Raw genomic sequence first — 16,207 nt, forward strand, 5'->3', positions numbered from 1 at the left:
TACTTCTGGTAAATATAAGAATATGATTAGGTCACTTTTAATAGTATAGATTTAAGATATTTCATATTTCATATGTGAGGTAAATTAGACGGAGAAACTGCCCAAATGATATCCAGTGAGTATCTTGGCTGAGTGATGATTTGAACCTGGATCTCCTCCAGCCTAGTCCAGGACTCTAGCCATCTGGAGGGCACCAGGCTTAGGAAGGCCGGGAGAAGCTTTCAAGGAATCGTTTTAACATAGTGTTTCAATTGGATTGTGCAACCAGTACTGCTTACTTGTTAGTCAGGTGGTCAAGTTATATGACTTTTATCTAGATATCTAGATTTCTAAATTCTGATGTGTCAGTTGCTTAAATTCAGTTGCTTAAATTCAAGATGTGGGTGGGAGATATCTTTGTTTGGTGATCTTTATTTAACGGCAAATGTTAAGAATGCTTCCTGATAGCTTCACCATGAACTGCAAAATTATTTCATTGATCTGTCTAGATTAACATTGCTATGTTTCAGTTATGCCCTCTACTTTTTGATATGGGACATCAAAATATCCCGTATAACTTAAGATGCTGTGTTTGTGGTGAGGAAGCAGGAGAAAAGCTTCTTCTGCCTGCTGTTGAAGGAGCACATCAACTGAGCAAAATCAGAGGAATTAGCATTTTAGTTAGAATGACAACAAAGAAGTCACAGAAATGTGTCTATGTTTGCCTTGGCTGCTGTACAACCATAACAGCAATTTCTGGGTGATCATGTGGTCACCCATGTGGAATTGGATATATATGATCTTTTAGGTTACATCTATGATTGTGGCCAATGCTAGCCCTACTCAGAGCAGACATGTCTAAATCAGGTTCATGAATTTAAATGGGTCTACTTTGTGCAGGACTTAGTTGGATGCAAGGCATGATTTTTTTATTATTATGTTATTTTATGGTGTTATTTTCATTAACATACTTGTTTTTATGCACATCTTGCCTCAATACACACATTTTTATATGCATTATTTGGTTAAACAACTGCATACTTAAATTTGGAGAAGTGGAAGTTTCAAAGGTAGCTGTGTTTCACTTTGCATATTGTTACAGAAACTGCGAATTAGGTAGGCAACTTTTATCATGATAGCAAATGAGTGACACAAATATATTCGGAACTGAACAGACTGTCTGGACATTCAGTGTTTAACAGTTTGTGACGTAAATCATGCTTCAGTGCAGCAGTTCTTGTAAAAGTTCACAAGCAAAGCGTAAGCTAAAAATGTGGTTTCGTAACATACGTCAAAATAGCTTATTGATAAGAATTCAAGCAGGGATGAGACAGCTTGCTAACTAAACCCTTTCAATGGACTAGTTTGTCTAGCTAAAGTGTTCAAAGCTTAACGAAGAGAGAATAAAGGTCCTATAGTGCTTACCGTGAGGAAGAAGTAGTAATTTTCCTACCATGTTCTGAGATGGAAATAAAAATTTGAATGAAGACAGATGAGACAGATAGCTGCACTAGTATGTTCTCTGAGCTCTTCCTATCTTTAACAGAACTGCCTGTAGCTAAATAAAAGAAGGTTGTTGTTTTAAAAATATGTATTTATAAATGCCCTTAAGATTCATTAGCCCTTTGACTACACTGCTGTCAGGAAAGAACAGAGCATGGGAGAGGGCCACATCTGAAAGTGAATAGACATTCTAGGGCAAGGGCGGGTTTACATTTCAAACAGAACCACAGTAACTGCAAAAATATATTTAATTGTCATGTTTGAAAATACCTTCAGAAAACTGTCTGCATCAAAGCCCACAGTCAAAAGTGAAGATCCCTCAGATATTCTAATCATGCTGGTTCAATAATTCCAGCCCCAAGCAAAGCATCCCATTAATTGTCCTTTTTGGAGGTGAGACTCCCATTACTATAGAAGTCTGGAAATTAAGCCTAAAAGCTGTTGGTTTTGGGGTTTTTTTTAATGGCTCTTTCTGATCTTTTCTACTCTTCAGATAAAACTCTATCTTTGGCACTGAGTTAAAAAAATAATACAACAGAAAGAGAACAGAAGGGGAATAATCTCGGGTGGTGTTTTGATTCTGTGTTCAGTTAAGGATCCATCGAGGAAAATAACCATTATAACAATGCAGACCAGAGGCGCTGTATCAGTTTTTCAAAAGCATGAATGTATCTGAATTGACAGAGTGCAGCCACACACATTCAGTTTAAGTCTCACACATTCAGAACCTAAATAGATGTGAAATGTTGCATTTGTTGAATCACATATCTGCCAGGACTGCATATAAAGGGAGGGTGGTAATAGGTCTGATTTTTACATAAAAAGTGTCCTGTGGATGAAAGGAGCTGAACCGCCACCCCCATTATATTCCTGAAATCCATTTCTCTGAATCCTTTTCTCCCCAAGTCTGGTGTTGATACTGGGAAGTATATTGCACAGGGATAAAAGTGCTTAGGGTTATGGGCCAATATAAGTCAACATCCTCTTAAAAACAACAACTCTGGAAACTGACTCATGAAAGATGATGGGAGTTGTAGTCCCAAAACATCTGGAGGGCCGAGTTTGCCTATGCCTGCTATAGTTGCATCCCTAAAACCTCACAATCCACATTTTATTATTCTTAAAGTTGCAGAAACAGCCCAAACTCTTTGGATCTGGCTGAGGCAATGCTGTTTCCACACCCATGTTGTTCTTTACACTTGGAGGTCTCTCTGTAAAGAGCAGTGGGTAGAATTAATCTTGGCCTGTGAGCAATCCAATTCCCTCCCTAGTCCTCAACTCTTCAGTCATATTACTTGAAATATACTCAGAGTCGAGTGTGGATTTCATGCTCTTTATTCAGCTCATAGTAGTGAGGAAATGAAAGTTTCCCCAAAATATCTGCTTTATATACATTTACACAATGGGCCGCACGTGATTGGCTAATTCTGGGATTCTCCTGTTGGCCAATCAGGTTGCGGATTCACTTCCACCTGGAGCTGGATTGGGTGGCTCCTGCGGACCAATCATACTACTGCATTGTTCTAGGACCAATCAGACTGCTGCATTCTGAATCCTATTGTTCTAGGACCAATCAGACTGCTGCCTTTTGGATCCTATTCAACTCAGTACATAACACCACTGATGAGCTGTTGGGGAGTAGGGATGGGGAAGAAACTGGGTTTGGTTTGAACTTCAATAAGAAGAACCTACCTAATTTGCAGTTTCTGAAACAATATGCAAACCGAAACACAGCTACCTTTTGAAACTCACACTTCTTCAAATTTCATGATGCAATTCTCCAACCAAATAATGTGTACAGAAGTGTGCATACATTAGTGAAAATAGCATATAAAATGCATTTTATTAGGGAAAAATGCCAGCAAAAACGTGCCCATTGGGAGAAATTTGCACTAAAATGCTGGCACATTTTCACGAGGACTTTAAAAATAAATTCACAGAATGATGCAGAAATATGGAGAACTGAATATAAGATTTAAAAAGAGAGAGAGAGAAATAGAGAAAATGAGATCGACAGATTGATCCACTTCTAATATGGTGTTGTGCAGGCTTCCTCAACCTCGGCCCTCCAGATGTTTTGAGACAACAATTCCCATCATCCCTGACCACTGGTCCTGCTAGCTAGGGCTCATGGGAGTTGTAGGCCAAAAACATCTGGAGGGCCGAGGTTGAGGAATCCTGGTGTAGTGGTTACAGCAACCTTTCCCAAACTTGGGTCCCTAGCCTTTGTCGGACTACTACTCCTATCTTCCCTGACCACTGGTCCTGCTAGCTAGGGATGGTTGGATTTGTAGTCCAACAACATTTGGGGACCCAAGGTTGAAAAAGGATAGGTTAGTGTATCAGACTAGGATCTGGGAGGCTAGGGTTCAAATCACCACTCAGTGATGTATCTCACTGAGCGAACTTGAGCCAGTCACTGTCTCTCAACATAATTTACCTCACAGGGCTTTTGTGAAAATAATGGGGGGGGGGGAACTACTGTATATATGCCACTTTGTGTTCTTTGGGAGATAAATTTAAATGAAATGAATTATTTCTAATTCTCAGCCTAAGGTTGTAAACCTGGAAATAAGCCCCACTGCATTCAATGACATAGAATCCTGAGTAGAGCAAAACATTAAAGCACATTTAAGCAATAAAATAATTAATGGTAGGCAATCACAAACAGAGATTTACAGTGAATCCCAAGGAAAAGAATGCTTGAATTTAGAGAAGTTTTTTTTTAAAAGAAAGAAGCAGCAGCAAAATGACTTTATCATAGAAAATAAGCACCAGCACAAATACACTGAGGGATTTCATCTGGCCCCTGTGTAGCTCCTTATCAAATGACTTCTGGCCCTTTTCTTTTCAACAGCCAGAGGTTTTAATTAGGCACCTCAGAGAAAGAGGCAAAAGTCTTTAATGACATTCTAGTTCCTCCCAGTGTATACAGCAACAGACCCTTCCATACTTCTCCCCTCATTTACCTCAGCAGCTTACAGGCAGTTGGGAATGCTCTAGTAGTGGGCAAGTGGGCATAGAGTCTGCTGTGGTTCATGTGGGGATTAAGGCCACATCTACACCATATGTTTAAAGCACATAGCTTCCCCCAAAAGAATGATGGGAACTGTAGTCTGTTAAAAGTGCTGATCATTGTAGCTTTGCAAAGGTTAACTACAGTTCCTAAGATTATTTGGGGGCAGCCATGTGCTTAAATGTGCTTTAATGTATGGCGTGGATATGCTTTCTGTGTGAGAAGTCCTTTCTTTACCCGAGTCTCAGAAGGTGAAACCACTAGTTCACTTTTAGGGGTTCCTTGCTTTGAGGTGTTCAGCCTGGTGGATTTGCCTCTGTTTTCGATCACACTGGGAGAGCGGCAGTGTTGGAGAAATATCTGTGTAGAATGTTTTCCCATGGCATTTCTGAAAACTGTCTTGACAAATCCTGAGATGATCTGCTTGCTCTTATTTTCTGGAAGTGATGAAGAAGCAAATAGCATGGTCTTTTACGGAACAGTTAGTCATTCTCAGAAGAAATTCTGCTTTGCCTCTGAAAATTTTTGCAGAAGACAGTGTCTTTCAAAATATGTGATTATGGCTGGAGACAGATGATGTACTTTATGACAAGTGGCACATTCAACAGCTAGTATTTTGATTAGAATTGATGCAGCCACAGAAATTTTTTCAATTATATGTATGTCTCTGCTGCGTAAGAGATTAGTTTCCCATTCTGAAACAAATAACCTCCTTGCTAAACAGCAGTTTCTGTCCTAAGTGACATTGTGATTTGATACTTTTATCCTTAAGCTTGACCATGGCCCAAAAAGTGGTGGATGCAAAAATGGTCTTAGGTTCTTTGGTGGATTTTTGTAAAGTAATCTGTCTTTCTGCTAATTCCACTTTTCGATAAGATGGAAACTTGCCCCCCCCGACCCATGTCTGTGGGCATCATAGCTTTGCAATCAAAGGCACAAGCCCTTAGAGGTTCTGTTTTTTAAATGGAAATTTTAAAAGAGAAGGAAATGGATGGAGAGAGATACCGGTAAATGCCAAGTCCAAGCCAGAAAGCGGAAACCATCTGTCCTGGAAGCCCCAATCCATAGAATTCCAGGCCAACAAGATGTTAAAACTCAAATATGTTAAAACTAATACATAGGGAGCCATTCCAACACCATATCTCTTTTCCTCTCTTACTGCTAACAGCTTGCTGAACATTTCCTTGTCCCCAGCTCAGTTCATTAGCTCTCATCTGTGGCATAGGAGAAACATGATGACATCCACTCTTACTTGATGTAACACTAGGCATTATCAGTGGAAATGAGAAAGAGAAATACTGGACAGCTCTGTAGCTTGTAAAGTCTGATTAAGCCTTCAGACTCAATATTCCAGGTATACTAAGAATTTTGGAATCCTAGAAACAGCCTTTGAAATCTCAAGATGGACTTGAATAATGGTGACATTTGAAAACACAATAAATGTGGGGTCACTGTACAACCTTCCTGATGATTACGTATCGATGTGACATTTTCAAGCTTATTTTTGCAACCTCAAGAGCCAGGAATGAGGCGAGGCAGTTAGATAGCAAGGGGAAAATAAAAATAAAATTTTCAGACTGATCAAGTTGGCTGTGTATGCTTCAGACCAGAAACGGGGAACCTTTGTTTCTCCAGACATTGCTGAATTATAACTCCCATCAGCCATGATCATTTGTCATGCTGGCTGTGGCTGATGAGAGCTCAACAACATCGGGAGAGGCACAGGTTCTCTACCCCTACAGGCTATCAACACAACAATAAACACTGTGATCAACATATCTTGCCAGATTTACCTTTTCTTCTTCTAACATCCTCTCCTCTTATGTGTCCTAGGTATCGGAACTGTGTGTATACCTACAGGATTCTACCAAATAAAGAACATAAGCTAGTTATCCAGGTAAGCCCCCGTTTAATGCTAAATATGGCACTTTAGTTTCACATTCTATTGTCTTATATGAGAAATATATCATAAGAGGGAGGACAAGGGTGATGGCAGCTTTAATCCAAGAATATCTGAAGGGCCACAGATTAACCATTCGTGTTGTAGGGGGATCTCAAATATGATACTAACCAGATACAACAGTGAGTGGTGTGTTGGTAAACAAAATGTTGAGGAGTGCAGTGGAAGTGCACTGTTGCCCTGGTGTCAGTAGCTCTAGGTATTTTTATTCACAGTGGATTCCCTAACTGCGGGCGGCTGATTGCCATGGAAATGTTTCCTAGGCTATGCAATAAATGCTGCTGATTGCTCAGGAAAGCCATATGCAGTCTCATTTTACACTCTACTGCACAGCGTGGAATTGGAAGGTACCTTTGAGGTCACCAAGTCTAACTCTCTGCTCAGTGCATAATGCAATGGAGAGCCCATCACCTCCTGAGGCAGTATGTTCTGCTGTGAAACAGCTCTGTCTTCTGCAGGACAGTCTTTCACATGTCATTCTTGCATTGCAGGGAGTTGTACTAGATGACCCTTGTGGTCCCTTCTACATTTCTATAATTCTGTGATTGTAGAAAGACTGCTATCATGGAATCACCCAGTTGTGGTGACTCATGCATTGGTAACCTCAAGACTTTATGACTGGACAAAATGCTGCAGCTGGATTGTTGATGGGGAGAGACAATCACCAGCACATAGAAGAAGAGAAGAGTTTGGATTTGATATCCCGCCTTTCACTCCCTTTAAGGAGTCTCAAAGCGGCTAACATTCTCCTTTCCCTTCCTCCCCCACAACAAACACTCTGTGAGGTGAGTGGGGCTGAGAGACTTCAAAGAAGTGTGACTAGCCCAAGGTCACCCAGCAGCTGCATGTGGAAGAGCGGAGACATGAACCCGGTTCCCCAGATTACAAGACTACCGCTCTTAACCACTACACCACACTGGCTCTCATAAAAGCTTGCACTGGCTGCCCAGATGTTACCAGGCCAGGATCAACATTCTTGTATAAATTAACCAGGCCCTTAATGTTATGGATCCAGGGTATCTTAAGGGACACCTGTTCCTGATCTACTGAGACCTTTAGGGCAGTCTCTGATGGTGGTCTCCCATGGCTCAGGTGCACAGCTCATAACTACCAGAAGCCATGCATTCAGTGAATTAGGCCCAAACTCCCAACAGATTTGACAGCAGGGACCCTCCTTGCTGACCTACAGGTGAATGACTAAAACTTTCTTGTTCCAGCTGGCATTTTAAGGTAGTGTTTGGTCTTGTGATAATTCTTTATTGCCTTATTCTCCCATTTTCTGTGGATAATTTTTTATGCATGCCACTTAGAAATTCAAATAGTTCAGCAGTATATAAATGTCTAAAATAAATAAATGTCAGCCTATAAACTTCTCTTCTCTGGGCTAAACACACACAATCCTTTCAACCATTCCTTGTAGAACCATCCACAATCCTACCTTTTCCCCAACATGGGACATCAGAAACCACTGACTACGCTTGGCCTCTGATTTCCAGATGGAGTATTTTCTTCCCTTTGGGAAAGGCCTCATTTATAGTCCAGCTTTTCTGCTCAGTGAGTCTTCTGGGGGAAGGAGAAGGCCTGAGGCGCATCCTAAGGGCAATCCCATACTGTGATTGAGTATAGGGGGAAATTATATGATTTATTTATTTTTTAATTTCAAGCATGACAAAGTTGCAGATGTCTGGTCCATTTATGTAAGTTGAGAAACTACTTTACTTGTTGCCATGCATCATTCTTCTTCCATCATTTGACCTAAAGCAGGGATGTGACTGGGCTGCTCATACACTTGAATGCTGGGCCTTTTATGCCCAGCATTATTCATAAGCACTTCATTCATCCAATGTCGTCTAAGGATATCCTTCCCATAACTGGCATAAAAGGGCTCTGATTTTGCTCTCCTTCAGCACTTCCTGACCTCAAAATTCCATGGTAGTTTCTGGCCTTGCACAGACTGATGAAAGCTTTGCGTATCTGGTCACTTTTTTTCCTGCTCCGCCTATGAGGTTGGGACTCTGTGTAACAGGAAATCGATGACACACAGTGCATAGTTTGAAAGCAGCCCAGCAACTGTGACTCATTGCTCACTAGATGAAGCTGAAACTGTAGGATGCTTATCCGTTCTTATCACACTAGAAGCTATCAGCTTGCTGGAGAGTTGATGGGGCCTGATAAACATGAAGGTGCTTTTCCTGTTGGAGTCCCCACTGAAAACATAAAAACTGTGCCGCGTGTTAACAGGGCCAGGCTGCAAGTCGCATTGTAATAAATGGAGCTTGTGTTCAGAACCTATTTGGATATCACACACACACACACACACACACACACACACAGAGAGAGAGAGAGAGAGAGAGAGAGAGAGAGTTTTCCAAATGAATAACTCAGGTTTAGGCGCACTAATTCCAATTATGAAAAAAATAAATAAATTCAATCCCATGCCTCTCCACAGGGAGGTAAGAGCATAGAAGCATAGAATTAAAGAGTTGGAAGCGACCACGAAGGTCATCATCTTTTTTGCCCAGGGTGGGGCTCAAGTCCACAACCCTGAGATTAAGAGTCTCATGCTCTACCAACTGAGCTATATAGCCACAAGCTAAAGAGAAAGATAGCATGATGCTAAAGCCATGAATTCAGCCATTGTAACTAATGTTTTATGAGAGTCCTGGAAGGGTCTTGCAGACATATCAATATTAGCTTCCACTAGGTAGGATGCCAGAGATTGGACTTGGGACCTTCTACCACTGAGCTATGGCCCTTCCAATTTATTAATTTTAGTATTTTTAAACTTTAAACTTCCTTGGGTACCTTAGCAGACAGGTAGTATACAAATGGAATAAACAAACCAACAAACCAAAATACATTAAAATATAAAACATACAGAACATAACTTACAAAACAGCTAGAAAATTTTGCTCCTGCCTAAGTAAAAAGATTCAGTCAACAATCAAACCAGTTTCCCCCACTCCTTGTCTGTGCAGATATATGTAGTATATTCCCCTAGTATGATTAGTATGGCAGCTTGGAATTGATCCTGTATTTCCTGCAACTGACCTTGTCACTGACGTCATAGACAGAATTTTATTTTATTTTCCTGTGCAAATGGGACACAGTGTCAGGTCTCCAGTGTCAGTTCTATGTGGAAATGGGAATAAGGGCTATACTGGGAAGTGTGCCAGTTCGTGCACTGGAATTTTTGCCAGTCCACCCTCCCTAGCTTGCTGTTCTAACCATCTGATAATGACCTTAGGAAGCTATCCTTCCATTGTTTAAAAATTATGTGACCTATCCTGCACACAGCTGATGGCTGTTTGACATGAGATAATGTAGGGCTGCCATATGTCCAGAATTTCCTGGACATACACAGAATACTATGGTCAAAAGCAGTGTCTGAGCGGAAATCAGCTATATGTCCACGAAATTCCAAACATATGGCAAGCCATGTTGACAGTGCCGTTTTTGCTGATTCTCGTAAATAATAGTTCAAAATACAGTGGTACCTCGGTTTAAGAACAGTCCAGTTTAAGAACGATTTGGTTTACAATCTCCACAAAACCAGAAATAGTGTCTTGGTTTGAGAACTTTACCTCGGTCTAAGAACGGAATCCGAACGGTGGAAGAGCACTGGTGGCGAGAGGCCTCATTAGGGAAAGCATGTCTCGGTTTAAGAACGGTTTTGGTTTAAGAACGGACTTCCAGAATGGATTAAGTTCATAAACTGAGGTACCACTGTAGCTCGAAGGCTTTTTGAAATATGGCAGCCCTATGGAACCTTACAGCATGTAGGAGCAGTAACTGAGTTGGCTCACACAATTATTATTTGTTAATACAAGTAGTTTTGATTCTCTCCTGTCACACCTTCATGGTGACAAATATAAGATGGTGCCCAGGCAAGCAAGAATGCTGTCTGTACCAATTCCATTTCACAATATTTGCCCATATGAGCACAAACACCTGGAGACAACTCTGGTATGCTCCCAAAGGGAGCCCGAAGCACTGTGTTAAGCAGTTTCATATTTTCAGTATTGAAACCCAAGTTCATTCAGTTTTCAGCTTGTGCATATTGGCATTCTGTTCCATCATTTTTGGAAATGTCACATTTGAAAGCCTTTTTACACAGCCACCAGTTAAGCACAATTGCTTACATGCAGGAGAACTGAAGTGAGTGCAGAAAGTCACCTGCTCACAGCAAGACCAAGAACCCCTGGCTTATCTCTCTTGCGTCCTGGGGAAAATAGCCATGTAATAGATGAGTAGGATCCATCCCTCTGGTGGGTGATGCACAGTTCCATAGAAGAACATAGTGACCTGCTAATGGCCAAAGAGAATGCATGGCTGAGTTTGGCTTTTAAAGATTTGCACGACCCAAGGCAGGAATACAAAGAGGATTGCCTTTCTCCCCATGAGCCTGTATGTCAGTTGGGGATAGATGGATCAAATTGTTTGCATTCTGTGTTACTTCTGCATACACTCCATCATAGGTCTGTTCCACCCTGGGTTTGGTGGGATTTTTTTTTAAGCACCAAAAATGCATTAAAATCATATGCATTTTCTACACCTTTTTTTTTTTTGCTGAGAATTGTAAGGATACCCCTATTCACTTCCCAGAGCTATAATTCTCAGAGTGGTTTAACAATCAACCCCTGGGAACAGTGGCGTAGCGTGGGTTGTCAGCACCCGGGGCAAGGCAAGTAATTTGCGCCCCCTAACCCGTGGATTTGCACCCCCTAACCCATGGATTTGCGCCCCCTAACCCATGGATTTGCCCTAACCCCAGATGTTGCGCCCGGTGCGGCCGGCCCCCCCTGCACACCCCATGCTACGCCACTGCCTGGGAATTCTGGGAACTGTAGCTCTGTGAGGGGAACAGGGGTCTCCTAACAACTCTCCACACTCTTAACAAGCTACAGTTCCCAGAACTCTTTGGGGGAAGCCATGACTGCTGAAAGTCATGGAACAGTGCTTTAAATGCACAGTGCAGTTGGGGCCTAGGGATAGATATACAAAAGAAAAGAAAACCTTGCACAGCTCAAACAATCCTGGTTCATGTAGATTTAGGCTGCTGTTTCAGTATGACAATCTTGCAATAATAACCTCTGGATACTGACTGTGTAAATAATCTCAAAGTGCTTTCGGAAGATGCTTCTGTCTTTTAGGAGATTCAATTTATTACATATGTCACTGTGCATTACAGCTATTGTTACTACATATAAATCTTTTCATGTCTTGCATTTAGGAGTTCAGATTAACAGCATGCCAAAAAAACCACCCCACTGCTATTTTAGCTTTTGAAATGACAGAACCGCTTGAAAACGCAAAGAGTGGTGTTACTTGTCTTTATGCCAACACTTGTTGGAAAGAGGAAGTACCATGTGTTATTTAATTACAGTATGTTTTTTAAAAATTAATTACCCATTCCCTAAGTACAGTATTTTAGACAATGTCGGCATGGTATGTTCCGTAAATGCTGTGCACTTGTACTATAATGCATATGTTGGCAGATAATTATTTTTCAACTACACACATAGTCTCCTGCATAACTGTTTTAGGGCATACACAGAATAGAGTGTTCTAAATAGCTTAATTTCAAATTTTAGGTGCTTATCAGAAGCATGCAAGCACCCATTTTCCTGGTAACCCAGGGCAACTAGAACATTTCAATAAACAACGGGATGTTGTTTGGAAACCTGTGAAAAACATTTATTTTAAAAGCAAATTTCTGGCATTTATGAATGGGGAGGAAATGCAGTGTGTACCACTAACAACAGCTGCATGTGGCTACCCCTTGGGCATCTCTAATGTCAGGAAAAGGAAAGGCAGTGATGGTAATCGTCAATATTAGAGAAACCGTGAAAAGAGAAATTAGCTAAGATATATATTCTACATGATGTACTCTTAACAGGAAATTTGAAAATGATAGAAGATTATGACATGCAGTTTATTTTAGTAGAAAACAATGGTTTGTATCCAACAAAATCCTCCCGCTAGCAAAAAAAACCCATGTGTGATGGGACTTCTCCCTCTCCATTCTCCATACATGCACCCCACACCCCAGATTTGCTCCAGAGGGTTGGGGGAACCACTAGAATAGAATTCTCTGGAGAGGGGGTGGCATGGGAAGAGGAATGGGAGAGGAACTCCTATTGTGCAGGTAGAAATCATTGCACTAATGGTACAGCTTCGTTGCACACCATCCTGTGAACATGATTATTATGAATAACTGAAAAAATAAAACAGCACCAGCATTGATAGATTAATGTGACTGCCTTTAAATTATGTCCCCAAACAAAATCAAAAGGGAGTTTGTTGCATTCTCTATCTTTCTCTAAGATCTCAATGGCTTGTGTCTTCAATATTGCGTTCTATAAGGACTTAGGAATAAGAGTGTCCCCACCGCCATTGCACCCAAATAAAACCAAAACCCAGGAACTGATACCTTAAAGAAACACTTATTGCATTAAAAAAACAAACCCCTGGAGCTGAAGAAAATTACCAAGAAAAATGTTATTTATAGACCTTTTTATCACTCAGCGCTATTGATGAAGGCTTGAAGCAGTGGAGGGGAACATCAGGGGTCTGATGTGGCCCTCCAAGCCTCTCGATCTGGCCCTCGAGACTCTCCCCTGATCATGTCTCATCTCTCTGGGCAAGTCACCATCCCTGCTCTGTGCTCTTACCTGGCTAGAATGTATATTTGAACTGTGATAATACATTTTAACTTGTCTGGATGGGTGACAGAAACCTCTGCATGGCTAAAAGGTACTAATGTTCAAAGGTGGGAGGCACACCTGTTGCTCAGACCACTTTTTGCCTCTGGCCTTGCCTCCCACGCGCATCTGCCCTTTGGAAGGGAGGGAATGCAGCTCTGAGACTAAACCAGGCCCAGATTCAATATGATGTTAAAATGGAGAAGGGCTGTAGCTTAGAGGTATGGTATATGTTTCATGCACAGAATGTCCAGGCTTCAACCCCAGCATTTCCAACTAGGGCTGGGAAGGTCCCCATCAGAAAACCTTGGGAGCTGCTGCCAGTCAGTGTAGATAGTACTAAGCTAAATGGATCAGTGGTCTTACTGGTATAAGGCAGCTGCCTATATCCCTCTTTAACGTGAGCATTTTTTTTAAAAAAATGCAAGTATTCATCACAGCTGGATCCTAGGAGCACTGGGTGCCACAGCGGACAGGGAGGAAGAGTTTAACTCTTACCAACCCACACTCTGGTTACGGTCCCAGTTAAAATCACATTCCCCCAGCCCAGCCCCTGGTGCTATTTTGCACTGTGAGGAAACATCGCGTTTAGTTTTATCCCAATTACCATGAACAGCAGAGGAGGTGAAAAATGCTTCCCGTTTGTGCCCACTTCAGGTTGTACATGCAGGTCGGGGGTTCATATGACAGACTTTTCCTGCATACAAAAATCCCCTCCCTATCAAAAAAATAGATGTCAAAGGAAAGGTTTCTAGCCTAGACTTCTTTCTAGAAAGCTAGGTTTCTATCTAAAGGGACATTTTCGAGCACTCAGCCATGAGAACTGGCACCTCCAGTCTACAGTGGTACAGCCCAGAAACAGGTTTACCTCATCTGCTGTTAGTGAGAACTTTTGTAGAAACATGAACATGAGATTTCAACACATTGGCTTTTAGGAACAACTAAACCTCAGTACAAGTAATGAGCACAGCTTACTGTCAGCCACACCAACAAAGCTCACACTCCCCCTGTCATCCTCATTCAGTTCCACTTTCCTTTCCACCCGCAAAGTTGCATTTAAAATAGTCTAAACTTGCGGCTGGCTTGTATTTTGGGAAACAGCTTTTTCTTCCAGCTGCAAGTCCCATCTTAAGGTCACATTACTGTGATAGGCTTCTGGAATTGCTTTGCCCAAAGTGGGTTTCAGGGCTTTTAGATTTAGTAAAGGATGTTTACAAAAGCATATCTGGCAGGGGATGGGGGAGCAGGGCCTGCATAACCTTTTCTCCCTCCCCAACAGCTTTCTCTCTCCCCACCCCCCAGCTTCCTTGCTTCACAGGCAGCTATAGCTCCTTCCCTCTCACCCACTCAAACACACACTGAGGCCGCACACTCACCAGACTACTAATGCGCATGTGCGTTTTTTGTGCATGTTCACCCACACGAGCACTTCCAATCAAATGCTATCTCAGTGTTTCCCACCCACAATAGGGGGCAGAGCTTGTTGCACCTAGGGACGGCCTGTCCCTTTTAGCCACCTGAGGTGAAACAGGAAGCTGCCATCCCACCGCTGTCCCAACACCACCGAAGGCCCCTCTGTCAAAGCCTCCTTTACATAAGTTGTGGGTGGTGCTTGCAAAGCAGCGGCTATGACAGCTATTTTTGGTGAGATCTCACTTCTCCAGCTCTTGGGGTTCTGCTCAAGGGGCTTACTGAGGTCTAAAGTGCATTCTCTGGCCTGTGGAGCAGTAAGATAATTTTAAACTCAGTGGCCTTACTCGGGGAGGGATTCTTTATTTTTTTTTACAAGTTAATGTGTATTGCTTCACTTCAGAACCGTTGTATGACAGCTCTGCTGCATTTGGGATCCCTCCTGCTTATTCTGTTGAGGGGAAGACCTGACCTCTGTCCTGTCCTGCTCTGACAGCATCATTGTCTGGGGCAGTTTAGCTACACTCCACAGAGATGATATTTGGGGCCATGAAAACTGGCTGTTAGTGGACACCTCAACATCAACTCCCCGCCCCATTCTATTAAAAATTTACAGTGCAGGTCTCAATGATACAGAGAGAGTGGAATTCCCCCTGCTATCCATCCAGTGACCACAAGGGCAGAACCACACCATGCATTTAAAGTACATTCAAAGCACATATCTTTCCCCAAGAGTTCTGGGAACTGTAGTTTCCCCCTCACAGAGTTACAGTTCCCAACACCCTTAACAAACTACAGTTCCTAAGATTCTGTGGTGGGGGGGCCATGTGCTCTAATGTGTGGAGCCATGCATTTTACATCTGCACTGAATGGTAGTTTCTGTACCAAAACCTGGTTTGAAGTCAGATTGAAAGGTCTGGATAATGGATAGTGGACCCAGTGAATCAAATGTTGGCATTTGGGGAATTTGGAGAGCAAACAGTGGCATGTAGAAAAGGGGGGGTGTTACATAGTAAGTAGCTGGAAACCTGGGACTGCTATTGAATAGCTCTCTTAGTAGGCATGATGTGGTGGAAGAGGGGCATATTGGGAGTGGGCAATGATGAGATTTTTTAGTTGCCAATCAGTGGTTCTGCTAATGGCTCCCAGCTCCAATGTGGCAAATATCCCTATGCATGTCTTGGGTAAGGAGTGTGGACCTTCACAGTTATATAGTGATCCACACATGGCTAGCCCAAATAAGTCAGATCACATCCAAAACATACATTTAAAGCACATGGCTTTCCCCAGAGAATTCTGAGAACTCTAGTTTGTTAAGGGAGCTGGGAATTACAGCTCTGTAAAATACAGTTCCTAGGATTCCTTGATGGAAGCCATGTGCTTGATGGTGTGATCTGGCTTACTTGGGCTAGATGACCTTAAAACACATCGGTGAAGCAATTCCCCCTGACCGGCTGCTCTGTGTTAGCTTTAAGCCTTATTCTACACATTGAGCAAGTGTGCTGTGCCCATGTATTTGGGCTTGCATTTCAAACATGAGCAGAGGGGGAGAAAAGAGACTGTCTTTTGAAACTGTGATTTTTGACTACTAAAGATAGTGACTCTCATGGACCTCAGCCGTCATCCCAGCTTGCT

The 16,207-nt window shown here is 42.1% G+C and overlaps 1 protein-coding gene across 1 annotated transcript in view; it reads left to right on the top strand.

Moving 5' to 3' along the window:
- Nucleotides 1-16,207, top strand: part of INPP5D (inositol polyphosphate-5-phosphatase D) — a 60,646-nt gene that overhangs the window by 6,677 nt on the left and 37,762 nt on the right. The window contains exon 3 of the mRNA XM_083615007.1: nucleotides 6,332-6,395. Coding sequence (XP_083471133.1) covers nucleotides 6,332-6,395 — 64 coding nt within the window. The remainder of the gene's footprint in view (nucleotides 1-6,331; nucleotides 6,396-16,207) is intronic.

This window comes from Podarcis filfolensis (assembly GCF_964270895.1).
Source record: "Podarcis filfolensis genome assembly, chromosome: 5".
In the NCBI taxonomy this organism is placed as follows: Eukaryota; Metazoa; Chordata; class Lepidosauria; order Squamata; family Lacertidae; genus Podarcis; species Podarcis filfolensis.